We start from the raw sequence: 13,502 nt of genomic DNA, 5'->3' as shown, positions 1-13,502 counted from the left end.
TGATACCTTCATTCTTTATATTGTTTAGATTCCCTTTGGGACATGAAATTGTCCTCTCATCTAACCTCTCCTGAGCAGTAACATCATCAACATGTTGTTGTGTAGCTCGACTACAGGGGCTGACCATATGGAGTAACACATGGGGTGACATGCATTCAGAAATTCATGAAGTAAAACTCTCTAGACATTGTGAGGGGATATATACCTCAACACTCATGGCAAACCAATGAAATGTTGATTAGAACCTATATTTCCTATGGCAAAAGTGTATACATCTGTGTTATAATAATTATATGAATGTGCTGCCCAGTCCAATTACATCCAACTTTGTCTGAGTGTACTGACCACACTGCTTTCTTCTGCCTTGGTCTTTTGGTTCATGCACTGATTCTTTTTGGACTGGATTCACATTGTTGGTGATCTGAACACTCAATAAATGTCACTTTGACTAACGTGGATGGGCAATCTTCCATAGTAACCCTATCTAGCCTAAATATAATTGTATGTTCCACATCTTCTCTCCAGGACGATTAGGCCCTAAATAGGTGAGCGATTGTGTGTGATTCATACATTCCACGTAGGCTATGAGATACCTGGCTATCTGCAAAATAAGAGTTGGTGAGGACAACTTACACTGTAGATATTTCATGTTTTTGGTGTGTGCTTCATCTATTTCCAGCTTAAATTCCAGTGAGATATACCATCCTGTCTTGATGACATATGTAGTCAAACAAAATATTTTGGTTTGCAACACAGTTCAATTATATTTGGACCCATTTTAGCATAGATTTTATTTAATGTCATCATTGTTTTTAAACACGCACACACACACACACACACACACTGGGAACAATAAACACAGGTCATCAGAATTATTGTTTTTCCAATATATATATATATTTCCATGATGTTCATCAATATAACAAGACATTGATCGATTTACACTACAATTGTTTTTTTTTATGTACTTCTGGTTTTCAATTGGTATCCTGTGGTACATTGTAATCCACCTTGTTTTTAATATCCAATCCCATTCAAAACAAAAACACAATAAATAAATCAATAAATCAAATAAAATCAGACAGAACACATTACCCATGATCCCCCAGTCTATTCCCTCCTGAAAGACCAGGCAAACAGAGGTAATGTGGACTGTAAACCTCCCCAACACCAGTCCCAAAAGAACAAAATAATATTCCCTCCACAAAATGAAGTTCAAACAAAATATAAACATAGTAACAACAGAGGAATCTGTCTTGAATTGTACACCATTCTAAGCCTTCTGGACATTTGTTTTCCCAGTAACATCCCTTCTTCTTGACTTGGTTGATACGATTAACAAAGAGAACATGTCTTTATTTAATCTTTCCTTCTCTTCCGATGTACACACAACCTATAAGCCAATGACATCATACCAAAGTTATTACTAACTTTATGCAAAATACAAAGGAAACATTTGGTCCAAAAATAAAAAATAAATGTAATGTGTATTGGTGAGAGCATTGTGATTTTATAGCCGACCTGTGAAGGATCAGTGCCTCAAAAGGTTCCCTCCTATGTTGAAGTCACTGAACACCTCTTAGTGTTAGCAATAACACAATATTCTCCACCACATCATATCCTAGCCCCCCCCAAAATACACCCAGAATACAACATAAAAAAGTGTCAGGACATTAAAAGTTGCGCACACCCATCCTTGCGGAACAAAAAAAAGCAACAGAAAATGAGCACTCACATAACATCAATTTGTCTATTTTTTTTTAATCTAAATTTGCTGAGCACTTTAAGGACAACCCTTGGATTTGTGAACAGCACAGGAGTCCTACCCCGACCAGTGGTGTCATGAGATGAAAATAACTCGAAGGTGGCATTCTTTTTTTTGTCACCTTCAAAATAAATTCGAATTATTTGCTATTCCAATTTTTATACAGCTTTCGTGAATTTTCTTGACCTCTCCCAGTAGATTTTGATGAACTGTTTTAATCTCAGACCTGAAGAAATAGGACCCCCCTTCCCCCAAATACACCCCCCACACTACAACACCAGACAATACAGACTTTTTTTATGCATGTTTTGTTTGTTTTGTTTAACAGCTATAGATAAAGTTAATATTTTATTTTATCTGTAAATTGTTGTCAGCACGACAGCGACACACACAAGGAGAGGAGTTGTGCTATTATTGTTATAGGAGCTTGTGTCTAAAGACTCGGTACAGATTAAAGTAGTCTTATGGAAGGGGGCTGAAGCACGTCTTTTTGTAGGTTTTGTTTCTCTTGCATATCTTCAAATAGCACATTATGTCATCATCTATTTGCCAACATGAGCTATTGAATAAGATCTGAAAGGGTTAAACGGTCATGTGACTTTAGGTATTTTGGGTTAAGGGTACGCTTTCAAAAACAGGGGAGTAAGGATTGCTGTTAAAGTGACTCGGGTAAAATATGTTGTGTCCCTCTACTTGTTTTTGATGGCAGTTGGCAGCAAGAACATCTAGTCTTTGGTAATTTTCCTCTGAATTAGTTTTGCTCTAGTTAGGTAGAATAAAGAGGAAGGGTGGGGCTGGGAGATAGGCTTTGCTGGGAGATAATGTGCTAAGGCCATTTCCTTTTACATGTGTCTGATAGAGATAGTTAAAGAGAGGGAGATAATAGAATGAGAGAGAGAGAGAGAGAGAGAGAGAGAGAGAGAGAGAGAGAGAGAGAGAGAGAGAGCAAGGAAATATATGTGTGTGTTATTTGTAACATATAATGGGTGGTTGGGGGGGCTCTGCCAGTGTACATGTAGCATAGGAATATTCCTTGAGCACAAATATGGAAAATCTTACCAGTCTGAAAGATAGTCAGTGGCCTGATCTGTTACCTCCCCGCTCTGCTCATCTAATTTAGTTGTCATGGAAACAGCTTGCCCTCACCGCTGATGTCTAAGCGGCCAAATCTGTCAGGATAAACTAGGGATATTCCCAGGACGGGCAGAGCTTCAACAACACACACATCCACAGTGTAGGATCCTGAATCAATGAGGAGAAATAGGTGGGAATGGTGGGACAGAGGCCAAGAGGTCGTGTTAAGGTGGCCTAACCTATGGGAACAACTGTATTATCCACAGGTCCAGTAGTCTTTCTGCTACTACTCATAAAGTAGACTAACAGAGCTGGCAGATAGATAGCACTAGAAACCTGTGGAAGCTGCTGAGGGGAGGACGGCTCATAATAATGGCTGGAACGGTGCGAATGGTATGGCATCAAACCATGTGTTTGATGTACTTGATACCGTTCCACTCATTCCTCTCCAGGCATTACCACGAGCCCGTCCTCCCCAATTAAGGTGCCACCAACCTCCTATGCTAGAAACAGATAGCACTAGAAACAGTTAGGCCTATACAGGGGCATGGGACAAGAGGTGACCATGCAAGAGCAATCCACTAAGAACAAATCAGTAAGGGCACCAAAGAGAAAATGGCAGAAAACAAAAGCTTCTCCCTAGTTGCTTGGCAGTGTTTAACTTACAGAGCTGAACCACAAAAATGCACGTACACAACACACAACACACAGAGGTAGAGAGGAGCTCACTGCTCATAGCAGTTAGTGAAGTCCTGATTGAGTTCAGTCTCCTCTTTACCTATCTGCTTCAAACAAACACACAAATATACTATATAAAATATACGCTATTACTATGTTTAAAAAAGAAAAAGACAGTAACTAGGGAGAAAATGTAAGAAAGATAGAGAGAGAACCAGTGCACTAGCAAACGCTCCCTCTAGCTTGTGTGTATACTATGACTGCTTTTCATGACGTTTCTTGGAAAGTTCACTTAAGGTTTACAGCAACTCTTAATCCGTCAACGAAGCTGGCCCCCATGGGCCAAGTTAGTCCCTTTCTCTAGATCATCATTTTCTACTACTGTATGTCCATGCCAGTTGCTTCATCCATCTTCATACTTCTACCTTCACTTTCAAATAAGGCTGAGTTGTCTGTGTATGTGCTCATCAATAGGTGAGGTTTTGCTGCATGAGGTTCTCTCTCGGCCGGTCATGCTGTTGACCAGCCAGACAGCGGTCATGCGGTTGACCAGACAGACAGCGCCATCAAAAACAAGGCTCTTTGTGCATTTCACACCGCCTCCCCCTTTTCAGTCAGCCTCTCCCCCTACACAAAATAAAGAGTGTATGGGAATATTTTGACCATAAAAAATCATCAAAGTGATACGTTTTGATCAGAGACTAAGGCTTTACTGTGTCCGCATTTTTGATCCCTTAGTGTAAGTATCCTTTTTAGCTATTTGTTAGTAATGACATCTCTGTAGGATTTGGTGTATTGTCACAGCAACGTTATGCAATGTTATGTTGCTGAAATGAAAAAATGAAACAGGTTCAAATCCTGATCCACCAAACAAAAACTAGCAAGCCCTCATTTTTTTATATCAATATTGTTATTTTTCCAACTCTGGCTTGTTAGATTGATATAATATTTATGATCACTTCATATATATATTTTTTTAAAGATACTTACATATACATGTGCTACACTGACAGCATTTTTACTAGACAGCAATGGAGGAATGTTCTCGAAATAAGACACTAAATAAGTCAAATAAAAAACATCTACAGACATTGGTCCAATTCCATTGGCAGTTAATAAAGAGAAGGTACGTGATCGGGAAAAGAGAAACAGGCAAAGAGAGACAGAAAGAAAGAGAAGGAAGAAAGGATTCTAAAGAGACAGTATGGCTAAAGGGTGTAGGAGAGAGAAAGAGAAAAAGAGAGAGAGAAGCAAAAGATGGAGAACAGGATGGGAATATTGATTAAGTACCTCGGTTAAAGGAGACAAACTCCACTGTGCAAAGATGCACCTATACTCTGTGGGAGACAGAGCAAGACAGAGAAAGCCAGAGACAGGCAGAGACAGTGAGAGAGAACGTGCAAGATATACACACTCTGATTAATAGGCAGTAGTTCAAATCTGAAGCATAAGTAAAATTAATACAAAAATTAAAAAATACAAAACGCACACCCACACACAACCTACAAAAACATTATATCAGAATAAAATTCCTACAAAGAACTATATATATATTTCATATCTGGTATATAACAATTATCGCCAGGGTCATCATTTTCTTTTCTGTCGTTGTCATCGGTAACAATCACAACAAGTATTGGGTTCTGAGTATGAATGACGGATTAGAAAAGCAGGAAGTATTTACAAAGAAGGCAGGGCCACAGACTCACAGGACGAAAATTGACAGGGGTCCAGAGGTGAGGCGGTGGAAGCGGGGGCTGAGAGGGTTCAGGGGGTTCTGGGCAGGGTCATATTGAGACTATTTGGGGAGCAATTTAATTAATTCATCATCAGTGGAAATTTTTGTTGTTGTTGATTTGAAGGGTTTTCTCTTGCAAGGAAGCGGGCAGTCTCGTGTGCAGACTGGGGTCGGAGCCACTCATCTTAAGTGCTGAAGTAGACTAGAGAGAGAGAAAAACAGAGAGAGGGAAAGAGAGAGAGAGAAAGGGAAAGGGATGGTGAGAAAAAAAGACTAATACTGAAGCACAGAGTATATCTTAATTCAAACTGCCATGGCAGGGAGAGTGTGGGTGTGACCCTTACCGATGATGACGATGAGGACAATCGCACATATCAGCCCCAGGATAATCATCATCTAGAGGAAGCAGAGTTTTGTATGTTTTAATGTATTATGGAGCCCCATTGGCTGCTACCAAGGCAGCAGCTACTCTTCCTGGGGTCCAGCAAAATTAAGTTGGACATGGAGAGGTAGTAAAACAGGGGGGATGGGACATGTGGTAAATCATGAGCTACAATCCATTTCATTATGTTTTAACATTCATCTTGAAAGCCTCAAAGGAAATTACTATTATCATGAATAAATGTGGACCAAAGTACATCTTTATGTATCTCAATGTAGCCCTTACCTTGGCGTTCTTCCACCAGTACTTGTTCTTGAGTTTTGCAGCACTGGTCTCGAACTGTGAGGCTCCAGCCTGCAGGGCATCGGCCCGATCATCTAGCTCTGACAGTTTCTGATCACGCTCCAGAACCTTATCCACGTTTACACGCATGATATCCACCACCTGGGGAGGGCAGACACACGGGCCGAAAACAGGGACAGGGTAAATCCCTCAATCAACTCAGACTGAGTTGTGTTATCTCCACAGTATATTTACACAATGTATTGACTGTTGACCTAAGTGTGTTGGACATGCATTCATCCAGTCCATGTCGGCTTGTTCACAACGTGTGAAGAAGGTTCCGATATTTCTGTGGGTCAGTATGTGTGTAATACAAGGTGAGTGTGTCTGCATGTTCCTCACCTCATCCACCTGAGCCTGTGTCTGCTGCAGGCGGCGGTTGCTGGTGAGGTTTGGAGGGGGCGCCGCTCCATCTGCGGGGGCGCCGGCGGCAGCTGGGGCAGACCTGTCAATCAAACACAAAGTTTATTCACCTTCAACGACGTATGAATGACCGTGTAGTAACGCATGCATCTACTAAATAGGCCAACCTGTCCCTTTGGAACATAGAAGTAAAAACAAGTTACTATCAAATCATGGCTGATTGGAATTATCCACCGTCACAGTACTCACTGAGGTAGAATCTCAACGTTATAGGTTTGAATCAAGTCAACAGCTTCATGATGACTGAATGATTGGAAAAGGAGGCAGAATATCTCTCTTTAATGAGCCTCAACAACAGGCTGAATGGTTTACTAATCCTGAATTAAAAGGGCCTGGATAAAAGGATCCACCAAGCATGAAATACAATTATGTGTATCCGCTTTGCTTACGGCCCTTTCCAACTGTATCCATAACACACACTACTAAAGCACATTCAAAGCTGCTCTGAATTAATTAATTCAAACCATCACTTTCTATGTTCCAAGAAGGCTTCTACATCTGAAAGCTGAATAAAAAGCTGAATAAATTGATAAATAATGCTCTCAATAATGCCAGAAATAAAATGTTTTACAAGACAATAAAAATAAAGCTATCTGTCCTAACTGCACCCTCCTCAAGAAAACATCAAGATGACCACAAAGCCATATATTCTGCATAACATATCTGACAGACACCATCCTATCCTACAACCCTCCGCTGGGCATTGTTAGGGTTGTGCTAAGGGGAAACTAATGGACGACAATCAAAAGTCCTGAAGCAATTACTACATGTCCGGTCCTATCAATCTATTCTGACCATCTATGTTGACCATCTACAACTGAGTACAGTAACTCACTCTTTCTCACCAATCTATCTGAATGTGGTATCTTTATTTTCATTATGATCTCAATGCAGTTGTTCTTTTTTCTAAACCTTGACTATAGGCTAGATTAATCTACCATTAGGCCTAGTTGTAGAACGATGTAAAGGCACTGGAAAGCCTACTGGCAAGGCCAAAAACACTATGATGCAAATGTGTATGCTGGGTAGTCCTTCCTTTGCATGCCCTCATTGCTCTGATAGCTCTGCTGAATTTGGGTTAGTAACTCACTGTGTGGACCATGGAGCTGAGCTGTGTTAGTAACTCAATGTGTGGACCATGGAGCTGCGCTGTGTTAGTAACTCACTGTGTGGACCATGGAGCTGAGCTGTGTTAGCAACTCACTGTGTGGACCATGGAGCTGAGCTGTGTTAGCAACTCACTGTGTGGACCATGGAACTGCGCTGTGTTAGCAACTCACTGTGTGGACCATGGAGATGAGCTGTGTTAGCAACTCACTGTGTGGACCATGGAGCTGAGCTGTGTTAGCAACTCACTGTGTGGACCATGGAGCTGAGCTGTGTTAGCAACTCACTGTGTGGACCATGGAACTGCGCTGTGTTAGCAACTCACTGTGTGGACCATGGAGCTGCGCTGTGTTAGCAACTCACTGTGAGGACCATGGAACTGCGCTGTGTTAGCAACTCACTGTGTGGACCATGGAGCTGCGCTGTGTTAGTAACTCACTGTGTGGACCATGGAGCTGCGCTGTGTTAGTAACTCACTGTGTGGACCATGGAGCTGCGCTGTGTTAGTAACTCACTGTGTGGACCATGGAGCTGCGCTGTGTTAGTAACTCACTGTGTGGACCATGGAGCTGCGCTGTGTTATCAACTCACTGTGTGGACCATGGAGCTGAGCTGTGTTAGCAACTCACTGTGTGGACCATGGAGCTGAGCTGTGTTAGTAACTCACTGTGTGGACCATGGAGCTGCGCTGTGTTAGTAACTCACTGTGTGGACCATGGAGCTGTGTTAGTAACTCACTGTGTGGACCATGGAGCTGCGCTGTGTTATCAACTCACTGTGTGGACCATGGAGCTGAGCTGTGTTAGTAACTCACTGTGTGGACCATGGAGCTGAGCTGTGTTAGTAACTCACTGTGTGGACCATGGAGCTGAGCTGTGTTAGTAACTCACTGTGTGGACCATGGAGCTGAGCTGTGTTAGTAACTCACTGTGTGGACCATGGAGCTGCGCTGTGTTATCAACTCACTGTGTGGACCATGGAGCTGAGCTGTGTTAGTAACTCACTGTGTGGACCATGGAGCTGAGCTGTGTTAGTAACTCACTGTGTGGACCATGGAGCTGAGCTCTGTTAGTAACTCACTGTGTGGACCATGGAACTGAGCTGTGTTAGTAACTCACTGTGTGGACCATGGAGCTGCGCTGTGTTATCAACTCACTGTGTGGACCATGGAGCTGAGCTGTGTTAGTAACTCACTGTGTGGACCATGGAGCTGAGCTGTGTTAGTAACTCACTGTGTGGACCATGGAGCTGAGCTGTGTTAGTAACTCACTGTGTGGACCATGGAGCTGAGTAACATACGTATATCAAAGAGGAGGCATCCTTTTGTGTCTTACTGTGGTAATGGAGTATATTGTGTCCCTCCAGTATTTCCAGCACCCATGTAGAGCAATAGTCATGTAACTGTAACTTCAACCCCATTTATAGTTCACGTTCTATAAATGGATTCAGGCTTTAGTGAAGTACTAGTGTTCATACTATCTTTAGGCTACATACTGTATGTGAGAGTGAGTATCAAGCTTAACTTGGTATTTAATTTGAAGTGTCTGTAGCCTTTTCATTATAGTACTATCATAGGTTCACAACTTAAGGATAAGTGGGCTGTAAATAATGCACAGCATCGACCATGAACCGCTTTTAATCTCGTTTCTCAACTACATCTTGAGGTTGCTTCCTGCCTGTAGTGACCCCCTTCCTCCAGCAGAGTGAGACAAAACTCTGTATAAAGGTCACCTTTAAGGCCGTGACACACAGAGCTAATCCTCATGTGGCTACAAATCCTTCTGTACACTCATGTTTTCAGTTGCATTTGTCAGTCCAAAGCAAGCGCTGTCTGGAAACACTCATTTGATGTGTTGAGTCACCTTGCCACATTAATCATTATGCTACCCAACTCGTATGTGGTCTACTGGGAGCCTCCATTATGTTGATGTTTAGGACGTGTTCTTTCTCATGTCGATTACAACAATTCAATTTTTAGAGGCCAAATCCTACCCAGACTCTTTCACCTTCTCTGCGGAAGAGGCCATCGTCATTGTGCAGCGAGCAAACGAGAGATGAACCATGGACGAGGACGTTATTGGCAACTCCCCTAGTGTGTTTTGTACATCATCCCCCACATTGCTACAACAACCATTGTTTTCTCGGGGCCTCAGATAAAAGAAGAGGGCGGATTGTGTGTGTGTGTGTGTGTGCACAGTGACGGGGAACATATTCATAGGGCACGACGAAATGGATTGTGTAGGCTTTCAAATAAGAGTAATGGAGTGTCGACAGCAGTCTGGGGGGAACCCAGGGCAAGGTCTACCTCACATTCGCAACGTCCTCCACCAACAGGGTGAAAAAAAATGTCCCCTTGTCAAGACCATGGCCAGTAAAATGGTCTTATTCCCTTTGAAAACAGCTCGCATGCTCTTCTGAATTATTATACAGACACGACGATCGGCCTTTTGTTATTAATAGGCGACAACATTAATCACGTCTTTCTTTCCTGCTTTATTGGGCTGTAAATATAGCCGATTGCCATAGACATTTTGATGAAGCATTTACAAATCGTCTCTCGCGCATACACACCATAGCCACAAAAACAGTGGACTCTAGTCTACAAGTCTGTTTCAGCACTGTTGGGGAAGACAGCGACAGGTAGCGCTGTCCAGTGCTGGCAGCGGCTTTGCATAGTTCCCTACATTTGCCGAATGCAGTTAGCTTTTTTTATTTATTTTTTATCAAGGGGGGTTTCATATTTGTTGAAAGGGTCCTCAATTTCGTCTAACATCAATGTCACCGCCAGTTTATCGCGGGAATTACAGTGAGAAAATAGGATAAAAATGTATATGGCTAGATTTGTTCATCAACAGCATGTTGACGATGTAACGCTAACATTTGTTGCCTGGCCTCAATGAGATGCTGTCTGTTTCAGCAGCTTGTTTGTATGCACGAATCGACAGAGAAGAGAATGCCACGGCCATCTTCCCTGACAGTGAAACACCTGCCTCCTGTAGCCTAGCAGTCGCTAAACAAAAACAACCTCAGACGACTGAACCTGGTATAGCTTGTCAAGGAAAGGAGCGGAAACGGCCACATCCCCGGTGTACCCTTGAATCATCAAATTAAATAGGCTACATTTAATTGCCCGTCCTTGCTTGACAATCGACAGATATGAGCGTCGGTTACCCCCACCCCCACAGTTGGTTAGCAATATCACGTAGGCTAAGCCCACAATATGGCTAATGATAGTCTACCCTACTACATCCATTACATCCAAGATAATATGGATTTGTTGCTTCTCTAAGAAGATGTTCAACATGTTGAATGGGAGAAAATGGGCTATTAGGTCCAAGTTGCTTAGCCTATGATACGTGTATATTTAGCCGTAGGCCTATACATTCATCTGTGGCAGAAACCAATGCATACGTCCAAATAAGCAAATTAGATATTTGTAGGTTTCTACTTTCAATTCCAATTTTCAAATGGATATACATGCGAATACACGGACGTCAACCCATTCAAATCAAACCAGTCCAATCTGGAGAAAAGGCGTGCGTGTTCAATTCCAATGATAAGAACATATATATTTTACATTTGAATAAATATAACTAACTCATCATAACTAGCCAACATGACTGAATATTTCGTATATATTTTGTGGCTGACAACAGGGGCCAACCACCGAAGAGTCGCCTAACCGTTATTCGACGCCTATGGAATAGACTATAGGCGAATGTTGGATGCTATTTAGCCTATGTGTATTGTCAGTAAATGTTCATAAATAAACATCCCACAGTAAATCAACACATTTATCCTGTAATTATAGGGTTCTTTAACCCTGACGCACGATTAAAATGCAATAGGCCTATATGCCTTGGAGACAATGGTTTCATTTCATTTCATTTCCTTTCTAAAATCATTTCTGAACAACAAATAGGCTTGCATTCTGCTACCCAACGAGCACGGATAAATAAATACACATAGGCCTAGACATAACAACAGGCACACAAAGAAAATAAACGTCACACAGAGGCAACAGTGTGATACTCACATTTCTTATGGTGGTTTATTAATGCAGGCTACGCAAGTCCGACTGGAATGTATTTGCCTAATAAGTGGCTGTTGAGTGGGTTGCCTTCAGCGCTCTTTTTCCCTCTCGCTCCCTCTCAGTCGATTCAACTCTTCTGGCGTTTTCAATAGGAGGGAGTGATAATGTTTACCACCAAGTTGATTTTATTCCCCCTTTGTAAATATTCCCTTTTTCTCAGTTCGTGGGTTTATTTTATGCCGCACCTCGCCAATGTATTTGTATAATAACTCAGCTACCACTGGTCTCCTCTGTGTCACTACTGTAATGAACAAGTAATAAACACGCTTGTGTAAGGAGAACAAAGATGGCTTGATGACGTCATTCGCCATCCAGGGAGCCGCAGGTTGAAAGGGTTTTGTCTTTTCGTAGCAGGTTTAGGATAATTTACTCAGCAAGCTAGGCGAATTAACGTAACCGGTTAGGAAAATTAGGTTACATTTAGGAAAAGGTTTAGGGTTAGCTAAAATAAAATACAACATCTACGTTTGACTTCAATTTGACAAAAACTGTGTCCCATCTAGATATGACCTATTGAAAAGGGTGGGGAACCCTAACCTTAACCCCTACGCTTACACTACCTACAACCCTTACCTAACCTTAACCTTTAGGTTTTACATTTCAACTTTAATGGCGGGGTATGGACGTCCCAAGGATCCCGGATTGAACAACTGTGACATGGCAGTGTGTCCATGTACAGTCAAGCGTTAGCAGGGGTTGATCAATTTTGAAATCCATATAAATTATAACGGGATTAAACTATGTCATTGAAAACCTATGCGATTAGTTGAAAGGGCACAGTAGCCTACTGTCATTTTGATGGTGGAAGACTCGTTTGAGGTGGATGAAACGTCAACAAAATGGCGTTCCTTGAAAGGGGGTGGGGTGAAACTCCAGCCTAACGTTGAAACTCGCAGGTTATCCCCGATCATTTCAATGTACCATCTACCGGTGAAGCCTACCAACCCAACATGGTAACACTACTGATTGGTTGTGCAAGAAAAACAATCATGGTAAAGAAAACGCAGAGTGAATTCGGAAAGAGTGGGACATCATATAAACTGGAACATCTTAATCCTGATGCGTTTATTTCTTGCTCCGAAATTTCAGCTAGAAAATGGGTGTAGTTATACAACGTGCCACGTTCAACCAGTTGGCAAATTGGAAATCTCCGAGTTTCCTAGTTCCAACTAGTACGTGAACTCGGCGTAAACACAACAGGAAGCACATTGTAAAATCATGGGGGGCAGTTTGAATGGTAGGCCTAATGTCGCATTCATATTCTAGTCGGAACTAGAAACTTTGACATTTCCGACATGCTAACTGGTTGTAGTTATACACCTACCGTGCTGCATTCAACCAGTCGGACATTTCAGAGTTTCCTAGTTCCGACTAACACATGAATGCGGCTAATAAACCAACTTTAGACCATTCCAGCCATTACAATGAGCACGCCCTCCTATAGCTCCTCCCACCAGCTTCCTCTGGTGTGTACGTTGTGCAATCAATTAGTGAGAGAGAGACTTAAATATTAGGTTCATTCCACTGAATGAATCGCTGCAAAATTGGTTCCTTGTTTCAGTCATCTCTTTGGTCACATTGGCGTGGGTCAAACAAAAGCATCCCAATGATTGGTTGACAATAGAGTCTCCCACAATGCAGGCGATAGCTGTTGGTGAAGAGTAACTGCAGTCAAAACCTCATGACCTTTGAGCACATGATTTTTGTAAAGTTCATGCAGTAGACATGTAGGCGCAAGTCTGACCATTTTTGTCCCCATAATGCAACACGCCTTGAAAGGCGGTCTTCACAAAAGTGATCTGCTCGAACGCACCCACACCCTTTTCACAGCACTTCCAAACAAAGTGATTTTAGTAGCAGGTTAGGAGAGTATTTTCCGCAACCGTAACTCTTTTGCTCA

The 13,502-nt window shown here is 42.1% G+C and overlaps 1 protein-coding gene across 1 annotated transcript; it reads right to left on the bottom strand.

The window, feature by feature from the left end:
- Window positions 1-772: 772 nt before the first annotated feature.
- Window positions 773-12,242, bottom strand: LOC115135675 (vesicle-associated membrane protein 2). The gene is made up of 5 exons (XM_029670583.2): window positions 11,546-12,242; window positions 6,322-6,424; window positions 5,923-6,081; window positions 5,600-5,651; window positions 773-5,457 (listed from the first exon to the last, which is right to left on the bottom strand). Coding segments are annotated over exons 1-5 (333 nt in total). The 5' UTR covers window positions 11,548-12,242; the 3' UTR covers window positions 773-5,440.
- Window positions 12,243-13,502: the final 1,260 nt, after the last annotated feature.

Source organism: Oncorhynchus nerka, linkage group LG10, assembly GCF_034236695.1.
Source record: "Oncorhynchus nerka isolate Pitt River linkage group LG10, Oner_Uvic_2.0, whole genome shotgun sequence".
NCBI classification, from domain to species: Eukaryota; Metazoa; Chordata; class Actinopteri; order Salmoniformes; family Salmonidae; genus Oncorhynchus; species Oncorhynchus nerka.
This window is presented reverse-complemented; position numbering and strand designations above follow the sequence as displayed.

Bases quoted from the DNA above. Each gene is read 5' to 3' on its own strand.
- LOC115135675 (XM_029670583.2), bottom strand. The intron at 6,082-6,321 runs GTGAGGAACATG...TGCCCTCCCCAG, and splicing joins CACAGGCTCAGGTGGATGAG to GTGGTGGATATCATGCGTGT. The intron at 5,652-5,922 runs GTAAGGGCTACA...TGCTTCCTCTAG, and splicing joins ACTGGTGGAAGAACGCCAAG to ATGATGATTATCCTGGGGCT.